Source organism: Bubalus kerabau, chromosome 2 (assembly GCF_029407905.1).
Source record: "Bubalus kerabau isolate K-KA32 ecotype Philippines breed swamp buffalo chromosome 2, PCC_UOA_SB_1v2, whole genome shotgun sequence".
Classification (NCBI taxonomy): Eukaryota; Metazoa; Chordata; class Mammalia; order Artiodactyla; family Bovidae; genus Bubalus; species Bubalus kerabau.
This window is the reverse complement of record NC_073625.1, coordinates 118,524,087-118,552,023: the sequence shown is the minus strand read 5'-3', so window position 1 is coordinate 118,552,023 and position 27,937 is coordinate 118,524,087. Positions and strand designations below refer to the sequence as shown.

At 37.2% G+C, this 27,937-nt stretch overlaps 1 protein-coding gene and 1 non-coding gene across 2 annotated transcripts; both read right to left on the bottom strand.

Annotated features, from left to right (window-relative positions):
• Positions 1-243: 243 nt before the first annotated feature.
• PPP1R2 (protein phosphatase 1 regulatory inhibitor subunit 2) lies at positions 244-20,158 on the bottom strand. Its single transcript, XM_055568625.1, has 6 exons — positions 19,716-20,158; positions 11,163-11,270; positions 9,041-9,118; positions 8,394-8,494; positions 4,254-4,421; positions 244-2,675 (listed from the first exon to the last, which is right to left on the bottom strand). Exons 1-6 carry the CDS (start codon positions 19,835-19,837, stop codon positions 2,629-2,631), a joined length of 624 nt encoding a protein of 207 aa, XP_055424600.1. The 5' UTR covers positions 19,838-20,158; the 3' UTR covers positions 244-2,628.
• Positions 10,393-10,465, bottom strand: TRNAR-CCU (transfer RNA arginine (anticodon CCU)). The gene has a single exon. It is a non-coding gene; the product is annotated as a tRNA-Arg (tRNA).
• Positions 20,159-27,937: the final 7,779 nt, after the last annotated feature.

The window sequence follows — 27,937 nt, the reverse complement described above, 5'->3', positions numbered from 1 at the left end:
ATTTAGTTATATCCTGTCATTTGGCATGTATGAAACACTGAAACCAAAGAATTTGGCCAAGAATATTTTCCTCACTTAGTAGATACCTGCTCTGCGTGGTTGTTTTGAGGATTATATCTTAAGACACCAAGCACAATGCTGGGCAACTAAACAAATCACTTTCACAGTGTAGTCCAAGACCCTCTTCTGGTATCCACAACACAAGACCTGGGCAGGAAGAAAAGAAAATCCACACACAAGCAATTGTCATATGACCGTATTTTATTACAATATGTTCAGTGTACTAATGTTAAGAGGAAAAAATGTAAACAAAATGAAAGTCTAGGGAAAAATGGCACTTTGCTTTAATCTTCAATTTGAAGTTATTTTTAACAATCCATTTATACCATTTTATGTCTCAGTTTTTAAAGAGCATCACTGCTGAATTTCAGACTGAAAATGAATACACAGAAAAGATGACATCAAGAGTTAAGCAGAGAGGAGATACTGATTAAAAAACTGAAAGTAAAATCTACTTTGGCTAGAACTGAACACTGACAGATAACTTTCTCCAAAGGAAAATATAACTTGAGTCATAAAGGTTCATTTTTTGTATAGTTCAATACCACATCAATTAGAAACTCATGACAATGATAACAATTTTACTCAGTCACATTCAATTACCTAAAATTCTACTGAGCATGCTATTTGCCATGTCTTATTCCTCAGAGATAACTATCTATTTCCAGAAACCAGAAACGCAAGTTTGCCTGTGATTGAAGTTTCAACAAATAATTTGTAGAAAACACCAAAGGATCAGTTGTTAAAGTTCCTACCTGTTCTTCTTTGTATAGCAGCTATTTCTACAAATAAAGAGCACATGAATACTTCCTAAGAACTTGAAATGAGAAAACCAAAAACAGAGATCTGTGTGTATGAACATATGTACACATACATGTATAAGCTTAAATACCCCCAGACAAGTTTAAACAGAGAATACCTCAATATTCTAAATTCAGAAAGTAGGGATAAACACCGTTTAGTTTATCAATCAGTGGTACTACTAGCTTATGTTTTAGTTAGAACACTATACCTGCAGTTCAGAAGTACTGATTAGATTCCATTAAAAAAGAAGACATCCAAACTAATAAAAACATTCTTCTAACAGTAAATAATTCTCCCACTTTTTACTTATTTTGACATTTGATATTTCCATAAGCTTGCAAGTGGAAGATAAGCTGCTCAATAAAAGCCAATTCAAATATACAATATACAGAAATTACTTAAAAAGTCTGCTCATATAATGGATTCTTTCGGTACTAACAAAAAATTAAAATACAAATAATTGACTAGAAATGTAAGCTAAGATACACAGGAACTGCACTTCATTTTAGGGGGAAAAAGTCCAAATCTTATTGTGTTAGAAGAATAAAGAACATTTGTCATAGTATACATTATCATATTTCCTTAAAGCAGGAACTATTTTAAGCTTTAAATTAAAAAGTGTTCAGAATTCTGTTTATACATTCAGGAACTATCATATCACTGGTTACACACAATTCTCTCATCATGCAAAAAAACCTCAGTTGTTTTCTAAGGTCTAAGTAAGTCAAACAATAAACTAATAATAGCACTTTAATTAGCAAGCTGTAAGTCAGAGACATGTAGAAAATTCTGCAGCTGAATTGTATTTCCTGTCTAGTACCGATGCTATTCATTTTCTCCATGTATTAGAAGAATGAATAGGCATTAATAGTCAAAGTAAGATTTTCATTGTTGCAGCAAATGACAGAGTATGTGAGAAAAGGAAAAGTTTCCAATGTCATGACAATCTTTATGATCCATTATAAAGGTAAAGAATTCTGTGCGTATGTGTGGAAAGGAGTACGAGACAAAGGCAGGAGTTTAACACAGGTATATAAAGGGAATGCTGAAACTATATTAGAATTATATTTATTGAAAGACTGATCTGAAGTCTGCCCATGGAGTGTACAAAAAAGTCAGAGCAGACGTTAGTGCAAATTTAACCTGACAATTTATTTATGGAAAAAAACTAGTTTTGATGAGAAAAAATTTAATCCTTTCCTTGTAAACATAAAAGAAACTCAACAGGAATTTTAAAGGTAATATGCCAGAAAATGCAACAGTAACTCATAACATACTCCTTTTCAATTAAACAGACAAGTTGAAGACACGTTGTTAAAATACTTTTCAGACTGAATATATTTATCAGCCTATATGATCTGCTGTTCTAACTGGATCTTGATTTTTTAAAAACCCAACCTTTTATAAGAGCTATCACATCTAGAAGTGAAGAAAATAAATTAGATCCCCTCCCTCCCCAAAAGATATTAATTTCTAAAGCATAAAAAGCTATATATCTTATACAAATTAACCAGTGTTCTTACAAAAGTAACGTAGTTTTGGATGACATTATGCTGTATTTGTGGTGAAGTACTAGGCACAAGAATATATGTATCAATTAGGCATTTTAAGTCTAATTAGTCTCTTAAGTTATTTAATTCTTGGCAATATATAATAACTGATACGTATTTTGGTACTTAAGTCATGAATTGTAGAGAACAAGAAGCAGTATATTATAGTAACAGAGTTTGTATTTGACAATTACTGTGTTGAAAAAAATCTCTTCTATGAACTCTGTGATTTGTTTTGCAGTTGGTCACTTGTAGCAGATCCTGCAATGATATAAGAAAAAATAGCAACATCATTTGTTTGTTGAGTATTGCCAAACTTGGAACCACCTGAGCTAAAGTTCCCTTCCACTGCTACAGATGATAAATGAATAGAAAAAAAATCTAAAAAACAAGACATAGTTCATGCAGACTGAACAATATCAAAGAATCTGTATACCCTGTAATAAAGAGCAGAATAGGTGTATCTGCTTAGTGGTAGGACAAACAGGTTTCACACTGAACACTTCTGTGAGTAAGTCACAAACGGAAAGCTAAGAGTTTATGACAACTCAAATATTCAAAGTTATGGAAGATTTGCATTTACAATATAAAAATGGCAAAATATTTCCTTAAATATACCACAGACAAAGGCCAAAGTTATTTTTCAAAAGCTGTGGCTTAAAAAAGAAATCCCTTTAATCTTTGACACAGCAGTGCCAGCACAAATTTCCAATAGCAAATGAGGGGTATTCCCAGTGCTCTGTTAGAGCTGCTACAAATGGATATTGAAAGTGGGAGTAGAAATTGATGAAAACTTATAACCAAAGAAATGTTTATGCTGAATACAACATACAAAAGAAATCACCAAGATATAGAAATAGGTCACCTAAAAATAGATAATAAATTTAAAAAGAGAGTAAAGAGAAACATATAGCAATAATCACTCAAGGTAAGAGTTTGTTCACGTTAAATACAAGCTGAACAGAATATGGTGAATAAAATCAAAAGGAAGTGCTAATCAAAAGGAAACAAACTGAAAAGCAAAAGCATAACATGCAGTAACAAAAAAATACTGTAATCTTGATGTTATAATGAGAGACAGTCATCGGGTTCTTCCATAAAAATCACTTACATTTCATATGCTCACCAAAACCATAATATAATAATTATTTACTTTCTTAAGACTTAACCATCTAAGGCACAACACATAAAAGTAAGTTACATATTCATTCAAAAGTACCAGTCTGCAGTACAGAGTAGGCAGATGGGCATAAAATCTGCATTAATGGTATAGAAGATTCACCTTTGTTGAATGCCAGAATAAGTTTATTAAAAGTAAATAAAAACAGATTTCCTATGATTGATCAAGAGTTGGTAGGCTTCAGGAGCAGGTTGTTTGAGACTTAAACAAAAACTGGCCAATAACTTGTCAACCCAACAGTCAAGAGTCAACACTGGAAGGATATGACATACTTTATACCTGAAGGGATGTCAAAACAGATCTTCCATGTTAAAAACCTGTTTCTTTAAAAGTTTTAACTGACATTGTTACAACAAATAAAATATGATCTGAAACATTAAAAATAAAGTATATCTTAATATGAAGATAGACATCACTGCTTAAAGCCAGTAGACCAAACAACATAGACATACAGCACAACCTATGTACTTAAGACAACTTGAGCATAAAAACATTTTTTTCAAACTGGCCCATAGGGGTTGAAGTTTTCTACCCTTTGGCATAAAAAATAAATTATAGCAAAATTTTCTGAGGTTCTTCGAAGTTTCAAGCAAAACAAAATATATTACTTAGGCACAAACGATCACAAGTGTCTCAGTGATACTTCCAAAACATCTAACCTTGACTTGATTCTTCAATATTCATGCTTTCTCCAGCTGCAGTCTCTGACATTTCTTCATCCTCCTCCTCATCATTTAGGTCTTTTGAGATTAATTGTCTAGCTAACTTAATATTCAGTCCTTCATTGTAGTGAAGCTTCCTTTTCATTTCAAACTGTCGCTTTTTTTCTACAAGATTAAAAAAAAAAAAAGTAGGCATAGGAAGTCTTTAGCTCAAAGACTGGCGAACTACAGCCTGTGTCTATTTGGTAAGTAAAGTATTGATATTACTGGAACACAGTCACACTTGTTTGTTTTGCAATGCTTAAATATACTTTTGTATTCAGTAGCAGAGTTGAGTAGCTGCACTAGAGACCATATGGCCCTCAAAATCTAAAATATTTACTGCCTGGCTCTTCACAGAAAAAGTTTACCAACCTTTGCCTTAGATGGTTCGTATGTCCATTTTAATAGAAGACTAAGAGCTTTTAGTAGTTATATTTGTGAACGAAACTTAAAGATACAGGAAAATTCTCCAGAGTTGAATGGGATAAAGGAAAACTATAATACCATATACGTATACTATGTACAAAGGCTGCATGAATGCACATGTGCATATACACACACACAAAATAAGACTCGGCAATTAACAGTCATTAATTCTGGATCAAGGAATTATGGGGTGATTTTAGTATTCTCCAATTTTCTATTTTTACAATTAAGAAAAACTTCCTTTTAAAAGTGCTTATTGTCCATGAAGTCATCACAGAAGCATAAAAATAGCTGTAAATCAACACAACCAATTTTATCAATAGATAGCACTTTAAAGATCTATTGTTTATCAAGAAATATTTTACAATTTCTTAGACCTGTAAATTAAAAAACGAAAAAGGGATTGACATAAAATTGCCACTGTTCATTTTGTAAAGAGCATTAAAATTCACTCACCATAGGTTTATTAGCGTATTCATAAATGTATTTTAGTGCCAAAAATGCATAAGAGAAATCTCTTTAAATAAGGCTATTCAAAGTACTTTCTAAATGTCCTCTAATTCCCTCTCAAACCTTCAACTCCTACAGTGGAAGCATGGAGTCTTAACCACTGGACCATCAGGCAAGTCACTCCCTCTAAGTTTTTATCATCTACACTTATTTATGTCTTAAAAACAGGTATTTACAGTTCATGTCACTACTGATCAAATACTTTTCAGCCTCTATTTGGGTTGGGAGAGGAAAGTTCTGAAATCAATATCCATCTTATCATCCCATAAACATTTGTTTCAAATTACCAAGATCTTGCCAGGCATCTTTCTTCTTTTCTAAGTTACTTTTCTGATTTTACTCTCTGAGAGTATCATATTTTAGAAGAAAGTAAAATTAAAAAAAAAAAATCAATAAAAGACCAAATCCTTATGACTAAATTTTTAGTGATGAATTTCAGACAATGTAAAAGCCAATACTAAAAAACAACAAAAATTGGTTCTAACTGCCTCCATTACCAGATATATTTACTAAAAAGATAAGACTTTTTCTCAGTACAAAGTAATACACGTTCTCTTTAATGTAACTTGGAAAAAAAAATTTTTTTTAATAGTACAATCTTAAAACACATCTATTTCCTTAAATAATCACTAACATTTTATAATTTGACTTTTTTCTAAAAATGTATATTTTATTAAGATGAATTATATTTTGTTGCATATGTTGTTTTCTCACTATATAGTTAGAATGGCCACATCCCAGGAAGCTGAGTTTATGCCTATTGTCTAGTGGAACTATAAAAGTGACTCTTTCGCTCTTAAAATGATCCAGAATTTAGACAATAAAGTATATGAAGATACAGTAAAATTCTGCCACATACATAGCAGATTTACTACATAATTTTAAAAGGTTATTAAGTAATGAGTTATAACTTAATCCCCTTGGTCAAAGGTTTCTGATTTCCCCCTTTGTATTTTCATTGTTTTTTTAATGATGTAATATACAGGTAACCCTTGAAAAATGTGGGGTTAGGAGCACCTACTCTCATCACAGTTGAAATCCACATTTAACCTTACAATTGTCCCTTCATATTTGCAGTTTTGCATCTGTGCATTCAACCAGATTGTCTACTGCTGTAGCAGGTGTTTAGTATAACTGGACCTGCACAGAACAAACCCATGTTGTTCAAGGTCAACTATGCATAATTCTAAGAGATATTAAACTTGGGTTTCGCTTGTTAGAGATATTTTTCATTTTGGAATACTCAAAATTTATTACATGATTTATGTATTCATTCTATAGAAAGCTGCTAACACAAGTGGTCTCAACCTTCTTTGAGTATTAATTTTACTTATAATCTTTGTATGGCAGAGCAACATAATACAAAAGAGTACAAAACAAAAATTTTAAGGTTTCAGGCCCGGCTATAATGATAATCAACTATCCACTGAACCTGGCAAGTAAATTATCCTTTTTATACTTTCCTTTATTGTTTTCCAAAATATAATGCAGAATATACCAATTATTTTAAGTTATTAAAATCTAGTATTTCCTGTGTTCTTGCTTGGAGAATCCCAGGGACGGGGGAGCCTGGTGGGCAGCCGTCTGTGGGGTCGCACAGAGTCAGATATGACTGAAGCGACTTAGCAGCAGACTTAGCAGCAGCAACAGTATGTCAGAACTAGTGCTAAGTGCTTTAAATTCTTTATTTCATTTAATGAATCTAAATATTTTAAAGCCTCCAATTTAGAAATGAGGATCATTTCTGAGGGTCAGAGAAATTAAGCAAATTAGATAAGCGACATACCTGGAGTGTAAACTTTGATTTATCTGATTCTATAGCCAATATTTTAATGGTTATGCAACTAGTTACAAGATAAAATCTTCTGAAAATGTTTTCAATAAACAAGGATGTTCAGACACATAGTTTGTTTAAAAGCATTAAAATCACCGGTATCAGTAATTCTACTACTGGGAACATGCAAAACTTGTGAAAACTCTAACTAGTAAAATGGTTCCCCCTGCTGGTTAACTCATGGAACTACAATTTGAGGGGAAAATTCCTTAATGAAAGCTGGTGACGGAATAAAAAAATTTGGTTCTCAATACATCATGTTTTCAGAGAATAAGGAATTAGCAAGCTCAAGGAGCAATTTCTATCTGAAAACTCTTTTCAAGGGCCTCATGGGGTATATTTTCGGAAAATAGGAAGTCACCAAGGGCAGAAGATAGATAGTATCATCAATATAATACAACCTGAGATCACGCTGTATATAAGATTTCTCTCTTGTATAGCAATTAGGCTCAGACTGTTGCTGTTGGTTTTTATTTTTTTGGCTCAGATTGTTTAGTTCAATAAACTACATTCTAAATACGATAGGAGGGAATAGCCAATTTTACCTTTGTAGCTGCATGACAAAAATCCTGACAGCTAACTAGCAAATATTTGCAATCTTAATTCTAGAATTTCTAAATTTCTTTACAGTACAGTTAGTTTCCACATTTCAAGGCTTCAAGTAATAATCTTTCTTTTTTTAAGGTTTTTTTTCTTTTTTCATGCATCCTTTCACCCTATACATAGGCTTGGTTTCCCTTTTAAGTATTGAAAACAAATTATATATGCAATTTTTAATTCTTGAGGTCACACATTCACATGCTTCAAAATTATTAAAAGCAACAAAGTGAAATAGCTTTCTTCTTTCCTTACCTCCACAGATAAGCACTAATACTTGTAAAAACAGGAACATGAATAGGTAGCAATGCTTAACTGTGTATGCACCATATGGACTAAAAGAGCCTTTTTCATCAATGTTGACAGGACTATTTTTATCTCCTTTCCTATGACATTACTGTTCTTTTTGTTCAATGGGACCTAATAAAAAATCTTTACTCCAAGTCTGATTCATCTGGTAAACTTCACCACTGTCTTAATACAGAAAAAACTACAAGCAATTAGCTCTTACTGCGATCCACTTTAAGATTATCCAAATACTCAATGACTCTAAACACATTAATTTAATAAACATTTACTGAGCATCTACCTAGTATAGATGCTTAGTACAAAGAAAGGAACACTTGTAGTCACTTCAGAGATGGCAATATTTTCTTGAAATGAGGGGGGACAAAGCTGACATACAATAAACCCACATGAGTAGAATCTGAGTTAAAGAAAGAAACTACCTCGTTCTTCCGGTGAGAGGTCACCATCCTCATCTCCACTGCTTTCTTGTTCACGAACTCGATACTTTGGTTCCAAGCTTTCAGCAGCAGCAGCAGTTAATCTATATAATAACAATTTACAAAGAAATCAACATTATGACTGCCTTATATTAGTTGAGTGTCTTATTCAACTTCTGAGTCTCATAAAAGCATCTAAAGAATATTAGTATGCTAGCCATAACCTCATGAGGGGGGAAAAAAAGCCAGAGAATGGTAATAGGTATAGAAAATAATAAACAAGAAAAGTGGAGACAAATCTATGAACAGCAAAGGAACAGAACTTTTTTAGGAATTCAACTTATTTTTACCTATCTCACTTGTATCTTTAATACCCAGGTAGAGGATATTAAAAAAAAAAAAAAAAACCTCTATGCAGGAAATTAACATAGGGAATGTGTGTACCAGCTTCTGGTACTCATCTACATACTTTGATTTTAATCTAGAAATAAGACTATACAGGTTGCTATGAAAAATCTAGATAAAACTTAATTCATTTAGCACATGCTTTTTATTTACACTTGTATAAGTAAAGTAAAATGTCTTTAACTCTGCAAAATTAAACACAGCTTTACAGTTGTGGAATATGCTTTATAGTTATCAATACTTACTTCCGAGCTAAGATATCTGGGGTCAGGGCTTCAGTGGTTTCTGAATCACTCAATGCATCTTCATCATCAGCTACCATACTAAGATGACAAACACACTATAAATTAATACTTGAACTATACTTTTTTAAGCAGGAAAACAAGTTAGAGAACATAATGCTACTGACCAGAGTATCAATATATTTATGGCTCTGTTGTCATCTTTGAAGTTTAATTTTAAATTGTTTCTATTAAATGCAAATACTTAAAAGTATAGCACCAATCAAGAAAAGCCTCCAAATAATTTAAAAAAACCAAACTACTGCAATCATGAAAATAAATATTGAAAAGAAATCACCTGGGAAAAAAAGAAATCAACATTTCAATTATTCTATACAGTAGGAGGGAACAATTAATTCAAAAGAAATCCCATGTGGTTTTAGAATATGTATTTGCACATTAACCTGGCTTCCCTGGTGGCTCAGACAGTAAAGAATCTGTCTGCAATGAAGGAGACCCAGTTTGATCCCTGGGTCAGGAATATCCCCTGGAGAAAGAAATGGCCACCCACTTCAGTATTCTTGCCTGAAGAATTCCATGGACAAAGGAGCCTGGTGGGCTACAGTCCACGTGTCGTCCACGTTTCGTAAAGAGTTGGGCATGACCGAGCAACTAACACTTTTCTTTTCACTGAAGATAAGACACAAAGGATCTATGCAGATACAGGTTAAGTAAAATAACAAAATTAGATACTAAGACCTAGGAAGTTTAAAAGTTATTTAGCTTTCCCAATCTACTTTCTAATGAAAAATGTGCTCTCCACTTAATGGCAAAAAAAATGGTTATCTTTATTATTTAAATATAAACAGTTTTAAAATAATGGCTGCTGCTGCTGCTAAGTCGCTTCAGTTGTGTCCAACTCTGTGTGACCTGTTTTGTTTTTTTTTTAATCATGTTCGATCTTAACTTTTTTAGGATATGTATCTCCAAGCAACACAGATAAGGGATTTCTACTACCTTTACTGAAAAGGAAGAAAGCATTGACTTTGGATTCTGGTACAATGAAACTCAAGATATGTTTTAAAGTATACATCTGTAATTAGGGGCAAATTAGGAGGATCACTTTCATAAATGATATGTCTATTTCTTCCTTCAAGATTTATTGTTTCAGTATCTGTACTCCTATTTCATTATGTCCTCCCTTTGTCACAATCTTCATGTTTATTCTTGTTTTTACTGTTTTTGCTATCATCAATTTATTTCATCTTCCAAAGTTTCGTCCATTGACTTAAAACATAATTTAACTCTATTTTTTTTTTAAATTTATCTATCTAGTTATTTATTTTGCTGCGCCAGGTCTTAGTTGTGAGATCTAGTTCCCTGACTAGGGATCAAACCTGGGCCCCCTGCATTAGGAGTGCAGAGTCTTAGCCACTGGACCACCAGGGAAGTCCCTCTAACTCTGTTTTAACAGTAACTTCTGGATTTCTGTTGTCTTACTTCAGTGACAAACATAAATATTTAGTCCTGAAAATCTTTTTTCTATACAATCTAGGCATGATCTGAATTAAGTATTTCTAACTTATTTAGAAACCCATTATGTTTACTGGTGCATTAGTCTTCATACTTACTACAGCCACACACTATCATTTTAATATTCATTAAAAAAAATTCTGGGAAGACTCAAAACTAACAATTCCAATGCGATTATATGAACTACAATATCATTTAAGTTAAAAAATAAGGACATGAGATAGCAGTAATGTCCACTTTTTTTTTTGCATGGGTTAAAAAAGAGTTAACCATCTGTGAAATTATCCCTTTTCTGCAAAGAGAATGAATAAGGCCCTGCTATCTACTTAAGAAGAAGTAAACAAGCCCAACTCTCATCTTCCTTTTTACAAACAGATTACTTTAAGGAAGGCAGAAGTCACTAATCTCAGCCTATCATTAGCAGCTAGGGACGACTGAGGTGCAATAAATATACATCTAATACTATAACTGTAACATAAAAAATGGATTTCATAAAGTTCCATGTTATTTATACTATTACACAAAAATATGCAGGTAGGTTATTAATTAGTGTTCCAGTAACAAATATAAAAAAAAACCAACTGAGAAAAGGAATGCTGTGCACAAACACTACCTGTGGTAAGGAGTGCTAGGCTCGTCTATCTTCATTAAACCGTAGTCTTTGTCTGCTGGATGATAGGTTGCCAGGATGTTCATTTCATCCCACTTCTGGGACTTTTTACTAAAATAAAATTTTTTAAATTTTCCTTAATGTAGTAAAAGACAAAAAACACCCAAATATCACATTTCAATTTCTATTTGACTGCTAACTTCTATTTTAACAGCTACTTTCTTGGAATAGAAACTAACTTGGGTAAATGCTCTAAGTAACTATAATAAAATGTAAGTAAATATTTCATAGAATAGTGCCCATATATTAAAAACACATCACAGTTGTTCCTTGGGGTATTGATTCCAGGACCCACATGGATACCAAAACCCAAGGATGCTCAAATCTCCTCTATAACATGGTAGAGTATCTGCAGATAATCTCGTACACCCTCCCATATACATTATATCATTACTAGATTACTTATAATACCTAATAAATATAAATAGTCATAAATACAATATAAAAACTATGCAAATAAATAGCTGCTGGCACACAGTAAATTCAACTTTTGTTTTTTTTAATTTTCTGGAATTTTTTTTTTTTCCAGAATATTTTTGATCCATGGTTGATTGAATCTCAGGATGCAGAAACTGTGGATACACAGGAATACTCAGATTCTTCACTGGGCATTTATAAAAAACTATTATGACATGTTTCATCTTCATCTAGCCTATAGAACAACAGCAAAAACTGGAATTTATACATTGCTTGATCTCAACAGTTAAGGATTTTGGATCCATCATATATTTTTAACAGTTTGATGAAAAAAACACAACAGAAATATTTTTCTTGGCCTAATTTTTTTTTTAGCAGTATCCATAACAATCAATGGAGAAGGAAATGGCAACCCACTCCAATATTCTTGCCTGGAGAATCCCATGGACAGAACCTGGCAGGCTACAGTCTGTGGGGTTGCAAGAGTTGGATACAACTTAGCAACTAAACCACCACCGATACCATAACAATCAAAAGAATCAGAACATAAAACTACAGAGAAAATCTCACTAAATTCAGATACTATTAATGAAGATTTAGATTGTACATAAACTTACAGTTCAGTTTTTTAAGATTTTATCTTTTTATTTTCATTTTTTTTAATTTGCTAAGAAATGGTATATTCAGATCACCTGAGATAAATCTACTTACGAAAACTAGAAATGCTTTCTAAGTGTTTTATGAATATTTATTAGTATCTATCCAACAAAATAACTTGCACAACTACTAAGATGATCAATAATGCCTTAATTACAAACCCTTATCTACTCATTAAAAAGGACAAAAATGACCTCTCTGCAGGTCAACAACATTGTTACATATACAATTTATGACTTGATTATATACTTGAAACTAAAACTACTTTAAAAAGAATGTGGATTTTACACTGATTCAAATCATCCTTTCCATATTTGTTCCACATTGGTGATGTTTTACTGCAGATATTTTCAATTTTCCTAGATCTTCCAATGCCTGATCTTCAAATGCTCTTGAAGAATGACACACTTAAAATTTTAGTATCATATTCTTTTCTTCATATTCTAAGTCACCTTAAAAATTACATGGGCCCACTCATGGCAAGTGAGCCTGACTTTACATTCTTTTGCTTTCTACACTAAAATGCCCACAGTGTCCCCATTTAAAACTAAGCACTTTTTTCCTTCATATTTTTATTGTGGTAAAATATACATGATACAAAGTTCACCATTTTTCAGTGTATAGTTCTGTGGCATTAAGTACATTCATATTATTGTACAACCGTATGCTTTTCAACACTGTCTAGGTTTGTCTTCACTTTCCTGCCAAGAAGCAGTCGTCTTCTGATTCCATGGCTGCAGTCACCATCCGCAGTGATTCTGGAGCCCAAGAAGAGGAAATCTGTCACTACTTCCACCTTTTCCCCTTCTATTTGCCATGCAGTAATGGGGCTGGGTGCCATGATCTTAGTTTTAATATTTAGTCCTAAGCTGGCTCTTTCACTCTCCTCCTTCACCCTCATCAAGAGGCTCTTTAGTTCCTCTTCACTTTCTGCCATTAGTGTGGTATCATCCATGTATCTGAGTTTGTTGATGTGTCTCTCACCTATCTTGATTCCACCTTGTAACTCATCCAGCCCAGCATTTCTCATCATGTGCTCAGCGTATAGGTTATATAGAGTGACAACAGACAGCCCTGTTGTACTCCTTTCTCAATCTTGAACCAATCAGTTGTTCCATACAGGGTTCTAACTGTTGCTTCTTGACCTGCATACAGGTTTCTCAGGAGACAGGTGAGATGGTCTGGTATTCCCATCTAAGAATTTTCCAGTTTGTCATGATCCACACAGTCAAAGGCTTTAGTGTAGTCGATGAAACAGAGACAGATGTATCTATATTACATTACAATATTTTAAAAATAAACATATACAAAATGACTTTGTTAAGTGTGTCCTAATCTCACAGTAAAAATAAATAATGCTAGCAATATTTAATTAAAAACAACAAATTTCTCATCATTAGAAGAATGAATATGGCCCTTGCAGTTACAAAGGTACCCCTCAAATGCTGTAAATCTGTTCTGCAAGATAAACGATAGAAGAAAAGGACTGTAGGATATAAGACATATTTTCCTAAAATTAAGGATAAAATTTAATAAGCACAACCTTAGCACCTTAACCCACTAACAATTTTGACTTCTGTATATTCTTTCCACTCCATATAACATAAGAAAAAATACCCAAGCTATCACAGTATATAAAAGTATAGACAAAACAGTACATATAGTATACATAAAAATAGCTCCTACATCAGTATATGTATTTTATCATAAGCTGCTTGTATTTTCTAGTCTTTACCTTTTTAGTATTACATGCATAATATTCAATAATAAACAATTCTCCTAATGTTAAATGTTTAGATTGAATCCAATGTCTTCCTACTTAAAGCAGAAATGTTTGTGCATATTCTATTCAGTGATATTTTTAGGGTAATGAAATGGCAACCCACTCCAGTATTTTGCCTGGAGAATCCCATGGACGGAAGAGCCTGGTGGGCTACAGTCCATGGGGTCACAAAGAGTCGGACACGACTGAGCGACTTCACTTTCACTTCACTAGGGACAAGCATATTTGGGTCAAATTGAAGAGCTCTGTAGATCACTCTATGTTGCCACATAGCCTTTTTCTTTTTTACAAGAGCACTGTTTGTAATGTCCCCAAATAATTGCTAAAACTTTGCCAGGACTGGGTATCTGGGTATTTTGCCCACCTGAGCAGGTATAAATTGATATTTAAACACTGCTTTATGTCTGGTTTCTCTGCTTATTACCTAATAAATAATGGAAAAAAATGCTTATTTTACTTTCCTTGTGTGAACTGTTTGCATCCTTTGCCTATTTGCTGGAAACATTCTCATTAATTTGAGTTGTTTATAGCTACATAAATGTAAAGAACACACTCAAATTTATGAGAAGGTTTAAACACATTATATATAACTCAAAGGTATATATAAGGTATAAACCATATTATAAAGAACCACCTTGTTGGGTTATTTTTTGTACTTTGCTTGCCATTTACTTTCTACTATAAACAGAATTAAAGTTTTATATATCCAAAGCTTCAGTCTACTTCTTCAACACAATACTATGAGAAAAAGAAATCCTTACACTGGCAAGATCGAGAAAAATATCTTGCAAAACCATGAATTTAAATAAGGGCATAAAACAACAGGCTCCAAAGAACGTTAGAAATTCTTAGGAGGAAAAGTAGTGAAGCCAGAGAAACTGCGAAGACAAAGAATACCGGAATTAGCATCTCTTAAGTTTTGGTAGAATTAACATCAGTTGAGCAACAAAATCCAAGGAGTGAATTTGAGTTTAATCCCAATACTACCACAACCATTCCTATGACCTTCACCGGGCCATTAACAGCACTTAGGAAAAACAGTGGCACAAGCACTTACACTGAAAACCAGCCGGGGGGTGACAGCCCTGCTGGTTTCGGCTGCTCCCTCTCGGGTGACTGGCTCCCTGCAGCCTCAGTCTGCACCAGAAAAAGTCACCACCTTTCACTTTCACGTTGATAACTCATATGATGCCATCTCAAAGACCTACATACTTCTTGTTGCTTGTGACTTTCTAATTTTTATCCGAGTTTGGAAGCAGGATTTTACTTCAATGTGTTAAACTTTAAGCCCACATTTCAAAAAATGGTTCTTTCTTAAATGAAGATTCAACTTCTATAGGTTGACAAAGTACAATACTTTAAGGTTGAACAATTAAAGACTTAACAATAAAAGCAATTAGTAAATAAAAGTCACTTTTGGAAAACTTTAGTCAGTGAGCCTTTGACCATATTCAATATCCCTTTATAGGCAGAAAATGAGAAAGCTGAAGTATGATTACATAAAATTATGTTAAAGGAAATTAAGCACAATCTTTCCAAGCAGAATTTGCCACATTACCTAAGACTACTACTGAATATGAATTAAACACAGTGAATCCAAAGCATGCTGTGTACACAATCCTGTAAGTACAGAAAATTAGGTTTCTATACTTTTAATAGAATAAGACTAACATTTGAAGTACTGTGTTAAACATTTTACATTTAGTAACTCATTTAATAATTCAACTAGGCAGGATTATAATGAATAACTCACTGTTTAAGTCACAGACCTAGTAAGTAGTAAACAGGATCTGAACCCAGGCGTCCAGCCCCATTACTAATCAGTAACCCTAAACACTTCTAATAAGACAAAATTTAGTAACACTTAACATTATATTTTCAACAATCCCAAATGCACATTTTTCTCACTTTTTAATATTTCTGAAAACAAAATACATCTTAAAATGGATGACATCTTATAATTGGCAGCATTTTTTTTTTCTTGCTGTGACATAAAATCATGGTACATCTTAAAATCAATGATGTCTTGTTTTGATGAAGTACATGTACTTACTCACTGTAACTGTTACGTCTGACATTCACAGGTTGTTTACAATATTCAAAGTATTCAGAAAGAATGGGAATCCCACAATAATGGGGATGATAGTGGTGTTCCAACTAGTGGTATTTTAACACTAGCAGTGTGCTACAGTGTACTGAGATTATCTATGCCTAATTTTATGTGGATTCTATCCAGTTTTAATTGAACTAACCCTCAGAAAGGGGTACCTGAAATAACTACTCATTGAGGATAACAGTACCAATGCAAAGTATAAAGAATAAGAAAATAACAGCACTGTGACATTAAAAAAGATGGTTTGACAAGCACTGTATTAACAGAGTCCTGAAGACTATTTGAAATATGGCAGTATATAAACCTCACTTTAAGTATACTTTGAACCTTGACATATTATCTAATTGTAAACAAACATATTTGAAACATATTTCATTTTTTCCTATCTTTTTTCCTATCTTTTTCCTAATAAATGATGCACAATCAAAAAGTTGAGAGACCACAGAATAGCACATCTCAATTATGACTTAAAAACCCCTTAGTAACATCTCTTTGTGTTACATAAACGTTAAGTTATACCCTCTTACAACTGATGGGGTGGGGGAGTGGTTTGTGCAGAAAAGGGAAACCACCACTGTATTTCACATGATAAAGGCACCAATAAAAGGAATGGTTATTCATGGATTCTGTATTTGGAAATTTGCCTACTTGCTAAAATTTACCTGTAACTTCAAAATCAATACTGGAGGAGCTTTCTCTCTTTCACACATGCATAGAGTGGGAAAAATCTGAGTAGCTGAACATGCACATGTTCCCAGCTGAGATTAAACCTTGTTTCAGCTCTCTTACTGTAAATGTGTCCTTTTCACAGTCCTCTTTAGTGCCATGTTTTTTGCTTTTTTGGTGAACTGGCTGTTCAAAATGGCTCCCAAGGATAGTGCTTAACTGCCATCTAGTGCTCCTAAGCCCAAGAAAGCTGTGAAGTGCTTTACGGAGAAAATATGCGTTAGACAAACTTCTTCATTCAGGTATGAGTTATAGCGCTGTTGGCCATGTGTTCCATGTTAATGAATCAATATATATTAAATTAGGTGTCTTTAAACAAACAAATTTTTAAAAGGTGATGAAAATGCTGTGACCACCAGCTTACAGTAACCTATTTTTATATTTCTTCTAGGACTAACAGTTCAGCATGAACTAATCCAGCGTTTGTGGTGACTTTACAGAACGTAATTACTCAGGACACTGAGAATTGACTTAAATTCCTAGTCATTTTCACATTAATTAATAAGATTATTTTGCCTTAAACTCTAGTTCCAACATTTACAGACAGAACATTACACTATATTTTTTTAGTTTCTTTAAGTGCATTGTAATTGAAAGAGCTATTTATTTCAGTCCTTTATAAACAAAAGGAAAAATACTGGGTGTCATTAAAGTTAAACATTACAAAAAGTTTGTTTCAAATACGTTCAACTATACTTTCATTGTTTGCATTCAAAGACGCTCTCATAAAGTCACTAATATTGGTTGTATGAACTGTGACATAAATAGCAATGTACATTGTATTACCAAAAGAATTACTTTATTTCTTTTATAGTCATACAACACTTACCATGAAAAAACCCGTGCCTTTTACTACTTAGAACCAAACATCATAAACCTCAATCAATTAGGGCTTGGCAGCTCCCTTTGAAGATAGGACTATAACCTTCTAATTTAGACAAGTCAAGGCCAACCGCCCTGAAAAAGGCCACTCTTAAATGAATCTGCCCTGGTAGCAGCTTCTAGAGAAGGAGCAGCCCTGTGTAAGTAAATTAGTCTAGTAAAGTGGCTTTCCAGGCAGGACTTGGAAGGTAAATCCTAATCAATTTATATAAAGACGCCAATACACAGAGTGGGGCCACCAGAAATTACAGCAGACAGGTTGAGAATAAACAGAAGTAGGGAAAGACAGAAGAAAATCTAAGCAGCTACTTGGTAGCCAAACAGAAAGAAGCTCACGTTGGAGAATAACTAAATAATTTAAATGCTACTGAGAACCACAGTGCTGCCGCCGAATACCCTGAAGTCATGTAAGAGCCTTCCATAGTTTGGTTTTTAGACTATCTTAGTCTTCCTGTTACAGCTATGTCTGGTAAGATTCTGTTTTTTTAGTCCCATTACATCCCCCAATCTGAAGCAGCTTACCCCAAATAGAGGTTGGAAAATTGCATGTCGGAGAATGTAAGAGTCAAACACCCAGGAGTAGGAGAGTTGCTAGGTCCTTTCCAACCCCCAAAGGCCACGATTCTAAGCTATGATCTTACTTCATGTTTTCCTCAAGACAACACCATCACTAAACTGTAGTTCCTTTTAGAGCTCTAAAATGATCTTTTTAAACAGGTGTGCCCTAGTTCCAATATTCAACGTTTTCGGGAACATCCTAATTTTAGCTTTATGACTTCACAGATTTCAACAACTTTTCTTAAGCCTTATTTCCAGTATGTAAGAGTCCTTATATGCTATCCCCTCTATGACTTCTAACCTAGTGTTTTATTTTACACTATATATTATCAGTTTTCCATCCTTTTTTTTCCTACTGAGGACTGCACCTTGGGTATCTTTCTCTGAGCCATTAACATCTATTTCATTCTTTTAAAAGGCTGGTCTATTTTCCCATTATACTAATGTACTATAATTAATATTTCACTAGTCCTTCTTAATGGACCTTGGGTTGTTACCAATTATTTACTATCACATACAATACTATAGGTCAACATCTTTTCACTTACGTATTTGCGAGTATGCAAAAGCAACTAAATTATCATGGCATCATTTTAACTTGATACTTTCTGAACTGTTCTGAGCTTAAATATGTCTTTCAAGAGGAACAAAGACTAGAAAACATTCAAATTCCTGTTGCAGATTCAAAAATAATTAGCAATAAGTAGCTTTCCATTAAACATAGATCAGACTGGGGAAATGTCTGTTTCTTTTAATGCAGAGCTAATGACAAACCAGGACCCAAGGGAGTGAATGTGGCACGATGCTTTTCTTTCGATAATGTTCACCTAAAAAGGAATGACCGTGGAGGAAGGGCAATTAGAAAAATGGAGAAATCTCTTTTACGGAGGAGTCTCTTATTAGTCTACGACTGCATCTTAAAGGATTTCCAATCCAGGAAAATGCACTTTAATTACTGAATTTTAGACACTCGGATACGAAGTGAAGTAATAACTCTTAACAGGTGAAGCTTTACAACTTCAATTTGATTCTTTAATATTCCCAATCTCCAAAAGCTTAAAGATCCTGATGTATGTTTTAAAATTATTATATATGTATATATGTTAAACACACACACACAAACACACAGTAAACGTCATGGCTCTTGCCTTCTTTATAATCACTCCACCCCTAAGCCTGGCCGGCGGAGGGAGACCTGAGCCGCGCAGGGGCCGCAACTACGCAACCGCCCCGCCCGCCGGCCGCGCTCGGGCTCGGGATCTGGGGTTGGTCCGGCTGGGGGTCTGCAACGGCACCGGGGGAAAGGTGGGGCTTCCCAGGCTGACCCGGTGGACGAGCGGCTGCCCCTCTCGGCTCTCACCTCAGCTCTTCGTCGACACTCTTGCCGGGCTGTTCGGCCGAGGACACCACAGAGGAAGTCGTAGAGCTCTTGTTCTTCAGGATCCCCTTGATGGGCCGGTGCGAGGCCGTCGAGGCCGCCATTGCCTGCTGCTCCGGCGGTCGGCTCAGCGTCGCTGCTTGGCGCCGAGTTCAGGAAGGAAAGGGCTGGGCGCGAGCAGAAACTCGCCAGGCAGCCGCCGAGCCCGCCTGGGGCTGAAGCGGCCGCACCTGCTGTCGCGGAGACAGCCACCAGAGTTGTTGTCACGACACAACGACTCGGACGCTCTGGCGTCTAGCCGACGCCGCGTGGCTGGCGGCCCTCCGCGAGCCCTTGGCCACCGGCACTCTAACCGTGGCCCGCGGAGAGAAGCCGGCCTAGCGCCGGAACGACGCCGACGCTAATGCCAAGCGGGCCCGCCCTCTCGCGATATCTAGGGCGGGGCGGGGGCGGGGCGGGGGCGGGGCGGGGGTGGGGGCGGGACAAGAACAATGCCAACCTCCTCGCCCCGCCCCCTCCCCGAGCCCTCTCGGGGAGTTAGCGCCAACCGCGGCTGGGGCTCTGAGAGCTGTTTGATAGACCCTTAGGAGAGGTTTACAGTTTGACTCTGTACCGAATGGTAAATCTCTCCAAGCACCGTCGCTCCCACCACTTCATGAGGTTCTTATTGTTAGTTCTGTATTTTGTAGATCGGAAAATTGAGGCTCAAAGGTGACATCATTCCCCAAAGACATTAACTGACTTTCAGAGAAATGCAGTGTCTCTTCTTTCCTTCCATTTAACAACCATAAAAAGCTTAACTCTCCATTATAAAGTCATGAAATGTCAGCGTTGGAACGGTCCTTAGAGACCTATTGTGGGATCATAGAATATTGACTTTTATGAAATCATAGAACATCAACATTGAAATAGTCTAACATTTTTTACCATTGGAAAAGCTGAAGGCTAGAGAGAAGTGACCTAACCACCACTATTACAAGACCCATCTGTAGTGTGTGGTCGTAGGACTTCATTCAGACTTATGCTTCTGGTCTGATATTTCTCCATTTTACCCCATTCTGCCTCTGTGTTGGTAATCCCATGGAAGGGGTCGCTGGCAGAAGTTCCTAGAATGGTGGTTTAGCATCTGTCTCCGCCGCCCCCCAAATCTTGGGAACTCAGTGTAAGGAGCCATCCAACACTGTGAAATAGGCCAAAAAATTCTGGGACTGTCTAGGTCTTTGTAAGATGAGTCTCAAAAGAGAAATACAAAAAAAAAAAAAAAAAAAAACCCTCCCACACACAGTCTCCTCACCTTATCTCTGCCTGGGTGTGAAAGATACCAGGGATGACTTGGATGAGAGAGGAAAAGAGAACTCAACGCTGTAATGGGCCAGGATATGTGTATATCCTGGTTGTAGGTGCTGTGGCTGCTGTGAGAATTGGGTTCTAGGGAAAGGCAGGAGTTTAAAGCCCTGGGAACACTCTTAGGACTCAGGCGTATCTCAAGTCAAGCTCAGGCCAGCGGAGCGGGTGGTATCCACTCCAGCTACACAGGCTCTCTCCGTGCAGCGCCAGCACTCAAGTTGTACAGGTGGGAAAGGCAGAGGGCTCAGATTAAGCAAGTTGCCTCCTTTTATGGATTAAGTTATGTCACCCCAAAAATGTTAGGGCTTCCCTGATGGCTCAGACAGTAAAGAATCTGCCTGCAATGTGAGAGACCCAGGTTTGATCCCAGGGTCAGGACGATTCCCTGGAGAAGGGAAAGGCTATCCACTCCAGTATTCTTCCCTGAGAATTCCATGGATAAAGATGTCTGCCAGGCTCTAGTCCATGGGCTTCCCTCATAGCTCAGTTGGTAAATCATCTGCCTGCAATGCAGGAGACCTGGGTTTGATTCCTGGGTTGGGAAGATCCCCTGGAGAAGGAAATGGCAACCCACTCCAGTATTCTTGCCTGAAGAATCCCATGGACAGAGGAGCCTGACAGGCTACAGTCCATTGGATTGCAAGAGTTGGACATGACTTAGCGACTAAACCACCACCAGTCCATGGGATCATAAACAGTTGGACACGACTGAGCGACTAACACTTCACTTCTAAAATAAGTTATATTGAAGTCCTAACCTCCAATACTTCAGAATCTAAACTTATTTGGAAATACAGTCACTGCAGATGTAACTAGTTAACATGAGGTTGTACTGAAGTAGGGTGGGCCCCTAATCCAGTATGTCTGGTGTCCTTATAGGCAGAAAGCCATGTGAAGACAGAGGACTGGAGCGATGCATCTATAAGCCTAGGGCCACCTGGGGCTTCCCAAAGCTGGCAGAAACATGGAGAAAATTCTCTTTTAGAGTTCACAGAAGGAACCAGCCTGCTGACACCTTGATTTAGGGCTTTTAGTCTCCAGACTGTGATATATTAAATTTCTGTTGTTTAAAACCAACCCAGTATGTGGTACTTTGTTATGGCAGCTGTATATACTCCTCCCCTTCTGCTCCTATATTTCATCCCCAGCTCCCTCATCACCAGGCTTTTTCCCATCACCCTTTGCCTTTTTTAAAAAAAACTTTAAACTTTTATTTTGTATTAGGGTATAGTCAATCAACATATAGTGGTAGTTTCAGGTGAACAGCGAGAGGAGTCAACCATACATATACATGTATCCATTCTCCCCCAAAACCCCTCCCATCCAGGCTGGCACATAACACTGAGCACAGTTCCATGTTCTATACAATAGGTCTTGTTGGTTATCCATCCTAAATATAGCAGCCCATCACCCTTTCCTTGATCAGGCCTTCTTATTATCCTCATGACAGGTCCGAGCAGCAGACTAGTTCATCCAGAGTTGCCACCTCCTCAAGTGGACCAGCCCCCTGTGGATTCACAGACTACTAGGTCTAGAAGGGACCTTGTTAATCCACCAGTTAGCTATCCAGACTCATCAACAAATCCAGTGGCTGGGAGCTCTCCACCCCTCAACACAGTTCATTTTATCTTTGGATAGCTCCGAGTCAGAAAGTTCTTCCTTAGATTGATCTGACACCCTGGTTCTCAGCAACATCTGGCCACTGGCATGGGGAATGAGAGGAGAGAAGGTAAAGATACTGTTTCATACCCCGATGGCAATGGTCTCATTCAGGTCTCCTATTCCTGGCCCCAAACCTAGTCTCCCTTAACACAGGCTCTGTGCCCTGAAGAGCAACACTTAGTTCATTACTTTAGAACTTAGCTCCTCAGAAACAACTGCAGGATTCCTGAAAACTTGCTATTTAGTTGCTAAGTCGTGTCCAGCTCTTTTGCAATGCCTGGACTGTACCCCACCAGGCTCCTCTGTCCATGGAATTTCCCAGGCAAGAATGCTGCCATTTCCTTCTCCAGGGGATCTTCCCAACCCAGGGATCAGACCTGCATCTCCTGCATTAGTGGGCAGATTCTTTACCACTGAGCCACCAGGGAAGCTACTCTGTTTTCATTGCCTTGGCCCCAGCCTGTAGCTGTGTTTCTGGCCTGGAACAGGGCCTCAGTAAAGGAATAATTACTACATGCAGACAGTGGAGAGGGGAGTGAGTAGGAAGGGCAGGAAGGCAACAAGTTTGCTAGTCAGAGCTGTCTGTGTTCTGAAGACGCCTCCACAGCCCCTCTTGGCACCTCCTCTCCTGGAGCCACCTCTGTTCCTAAGCACAGGTCTTCCACTGCCCGGTGGATTTGTGCTCTTTACACTCCGATGGCCCTGCCCAGCCCCTGGGGCAGAGAGAGGCTTCTCATCCAGGGGGAAGCTGGATGGTCACCTCCCTTCCTGAGTTCTTTCCATCCAAGTTTCCAACACCTGCACTGCCTCTCTGTCAGCAGGAGCCCCGCTCCGCGGTGGTAATCCTGTTTTCAAAGGAATACACAAAACTTCTCTTCATGTTGTAAATTATTGGGCAGATTGGGACAGATTGCTTGGTTCCTGCTTGGACCCTGCAGTCACCTCCCTGGACCTAACATGACTGGGCTCTAAATTAAGCACTGCCTTGCTTTGAGACACTCATGAAAAGGGCTAGCACAGTGTGACCTAATGTGTTTTATTACAGTTAATAAAAAACACTGGAACAGGGAATGATATAGAGTTCTCTGAAGAATCTTGAAAAAATATTTCCATCATCAAAAGTCAAACTGTTGCCTCTTGTATTATTTCTTCTGCTCCCAACCCCACTAAAAGTGAATGTGGATGAAGATGACTTTCTTGTGTAAAAACATTAATGAAATATTAGCTTGACTGCAAGATTATGAATGCCAGTACAGTTTTTCTTTATATTTTAGAATAATTGAACCACTTTACTCCTTACTATAGTGTCCTTAGTATAGTGTTACTTGTTCAGTCATGTTTGACTCTTTTCAACCCCATGAACTGTAGCCTGCCAGGCTCATTGTCCATGGAATTCTCCAGGTAAGAATACTGGAATGGGTAATCATTCCCTTCTTCCAGGGATTGAACCCAGGTCTCTCACATTGCAGGCAGATTCTTCCATAAAGAAAACTGAGCACCAAAGCTGATGCCTTCAAATTGTGGTGCTGGAGAAGACTCTTGAGAGTCCCTCAGACTGCAAGGAGATCAAACCAGTCAATCCTAAAGGAAACAAACTTTGAAGATTCATTGGAAGGACTGATGCTAAAGCTGAAGCTCCAATATTTTGGCCACCTGATGCAAAGAGCCAACTCATTGGAAAAGACGCTGATGCTGGGAAGGATTGAAGGCAAAAGGAGAAGAGGGCAGCAGAAGATAAGATGGTTAGATAGCATCCCTGACTCAATGGACATAAATCTGGCAAACTTCGGGAGATAGTGAAAGACAGGGAAGCCTGGTGTGCTGCAGTCCATGGGGTCACAAAGAGTTGGACATGACTTAGCATCTGAACAACAACAACAACACTCTTTAGTGTGGCCCAAAGAAGGTTTCCAAATGACAGCCCAAGCACTGAATTTGGCTGTATTTGTGTTAAATTTCTTGTGTGGGTTTGGCTGCGAAGAGATGGATTGTGGATGGAATCTTCTATTCCGGTTTCAGTTTCTAGAGATAGCTATTGAAGCGAAATATATATTTAACAATATCTACATGTTTAAGAATTACCTGTTAGTTACCTCTGCTCTTCTTTTGAAGACCTCATCGTGGTTGCTGATTCAGTGCTACACATAAAGAGGAGAAGAGGAGCCGTGTTGAATGTACCTCCTTGCGTAGCTGAGCCAGCTGGCTCTCTTCTCACTGGAGTAGGCCACTGAGGCCAATACCACCTCGTTTCCCACCAGGAACAGTATTCCAAGCTAGAAGTGGCTTCTGTGACCAGCCTGCCTACGTCATCACCAGGGCTCACTAAGCAGAGGAGCACTAGTGCCTGCCCCTAACCTCTGGAAAAATACCCAAGGCTTGGGCCTTAATGACCACTGAGTCAGCAGCAGCTCTTTACTTGTCAAGAATAGCACTTTTTTTTCATTTCCTGTAATCCCTCCATGGGACAAGAAAAATCACAGATTTTATAGTGAAAGCGAAAGTATCAGTTGTTTGGTCATGTCTGATGCTTTGCAACCCGTGGTCTGTAATCTGCCAGGCTCCTCTGTCCAAAGGATTTTCTGGGCAAGAATACTGGAGTGGGTTGCCATTTCCTTCTCCAGGGGATCTTGTCAACCCAGGGATTGAACCCCAGTCACTTGCATTACAGGCAGATTCTTTACCATCTGAAATCACAGATTTTATAGTACCTGGTAGAAATTTGGGGTAGCAGGGGCAAGATTATTTAAACAAAAATACCAAAGGATTCAAGAGAGAGAAAGAAAACCAAGGATAGAGACTAATCATCTTTTTACTTTAAAAATGGCTTTGAGTTACAACTCTCCACTGTCTGTCATCTCTTCAAAGATGCCTATGAAAAGGATGTCTTTCACACACCACGAAACACTGCCAAGATACTTTTCTGAGAAGATCCACACAGCATAGGTACACCTGTCAACTACACAAGGTTTCATTAGTTCCTAGATATTTTCCTGACACTTTAAAAACTAGTTAAATTGAGGAAGTCTAGAAAAGTACTTATATTTTTCAAAACCTATCAGACAAAAAAGTAGAAAGAAAAAAGAAGGCAGGATGAGTAGTATGAAGAACCCTGAAACTGTAAGTAGGAAATGTGAATTATTTTCTTGGCTAGGCTACAAATGTCTCTTGTGCCTGCCAAAAATCTTTCAGCTTTTTTGTCATTGTAAATTTTCCGTAAGTGTCAATGGATCTGGTTTGTAAATTACTGTGCGTAGTAAGCAAGCAATGACATATATTGTAATTTTGTTGTGCTAATACTGCCAGATTCTATTGCATTTTATTATTCTGTGAACTCATAATGGAATAAAGAGTATAGACTTTTGATTCAGAATTCGTGTGATGTTGGTATAAATACTTCATGGAAAACCCTAAATATATTTTGAAGCCTATAGTCTTTGTTTACAGTGGGAAGACTTCTTATTTTAAAAACTGTATTTATGCTCACTTGCATCTGTTCTACTTTGAAATTTATCAACTATGTAATCTTATTTTTTAATTAATTAATTTTTAATTGAAGGATAATTGCTTTACAGAATTTTCTTGTTTTCTGACAAAGACCAACATAAATCAGCCATAAGTATACATATAGCCCTCCCTTTGGAACCTCCTTCCCCGTCCCACCCCATAATCTTAATTATTTTTATTTGACTGTTAACAGTTCTAGACTGGTCTTGGGCCTGATCTCCATTTTTCCTTACAGTCCATTCATCTTACTACTGCTGTCATGCTAAAAAAAAGTAATCATGTTATGTAATGATATATAATGTATAAAATCAACTCTGCTTTGGCAGATGCAGTGTTAGAAATGGAGCAATTAGACCCTTCCCCCCTTTTGTCTTTTACTCAAAGAGCTCAGTCTTCAGTGACTGCTTATGACATAGGATAAAGTCCAAACTCCTTGGGCCTTCACTATCTAGCCCTATCTGTTTTCCTAGGCCCCCTGTCTTTTCACATCCATTTTCTTTCTCTTTATGTTCTTCAGACCAGTCTCACTACCATTCTCAAGGTGCTAGAAAGAAACTGTGGCCATGAGTCAAATCTATTTCACCTACCTTCACTAATTCAAGGTTATTTTAAGACTCGCTTGTCCTCCATGCAGCATGTAGCCTAAACAATAAAGTATTTGCTAGAGTTGTTTTCTAGAAACTTGAAGTCAGCTATATCTAGTCTAAGCTGAGCTGGACATAAGTGAGTGTCTGCTCAGTGACCTTCTGACATCACAGGGTCAAGCACTCTACCCTCAAATGGTGCTCACTGCCCTCATTTTTTAATGTGCAGAGGCCCATAGCTTATTTACACCTGCACAGAAAGACAGTTACCACCCCTTTCCAATCACCTTTTCCCATACTTCCCACACCTCAAGATATCATGCAGTTTTATTCCATAAACGTCCGGAGCCCCAAGCATTTGGTAGGCATATCTGAGATTTGGCTCCTCTTCTGGATGCCTTACAAATCAGTTCTTGCTGCTACAGACCTCATCGTCTTTGTGGTCTGGCTTGCTGCAGGACCGGCAGAACAAACATGGCTCAGTAACAAAAGCACCCCATGTTCCTTCACTTTTTCACGCTCTACTAGTCTGTGTGAAATGCCATCCCCCATTCTTGCCCTGGAATTACCCCAGTTCAAGGGTCACCTCCTTCCCGCTCCACTCAGGCAATTAGTCTTTGCCTCCACCTGGATCCTGAGGAACTATTTGCCTGCCTCTGTCTTGTGGTATCGTAATTCTCCAAGTGCCTGTCTGTCTCTCCCACAGTGGCCTCTTCAGGAGCATTTCCTCTCTCAGCTCCACAACAGTATAACGTAACAGATGCCGTGTCCGCCCATGAGCAGCACCCTATGAATGTTGGTCAAATCTGTGAATAAATAAAATAAATACTTCTGAAATTTTCCTCAATCAATGGTTCCCTTAAAAATATCAGTTTCTTGGAACTCTATCTGATTATATATCTTGCTCCACATGGCAGAGTGAGTTATTAACCAGCTATAATGCTAGAAACAGTTGAGATAAGCGAGTCTGCTGAATAAAGCAGAGACGGCATTAAAGTGTGTGGAGGGGTTGTCTGTCAACAACAGTCTGTCAAAAATCTTTATCAAGGGCTTGTTATGTGCCAGGTCCTTTTCTACGTGCCACCAATGGTTTGGTTTCATACACTG

Bases quoted from the DNA above. Each gene is read 5' to 3' on its own strand.
- PPP1R2 (XM_055568625.1), bottom strand. From the start codon at position 19,837: ATGGCGGCCTCGACGGCCTCGCACCGGCCCATCAAGGGGATCCTGAAG. The intron at 11,271-19,715 runs GTGAGAGCCGAG...ATTTTATTTTAG, and splicing joins AGTGTCGACGAAGAGCTGAG to TAAAAAGTCCCAGAAGTGGG. The intron at 4,422-8,393 runs GTAGTTTCTTTC...TTAATCTTGTAG, and splicing joins CCTCTCACCGGAAGAACGAG to AAAAAAAGCGACAGTTTGAA.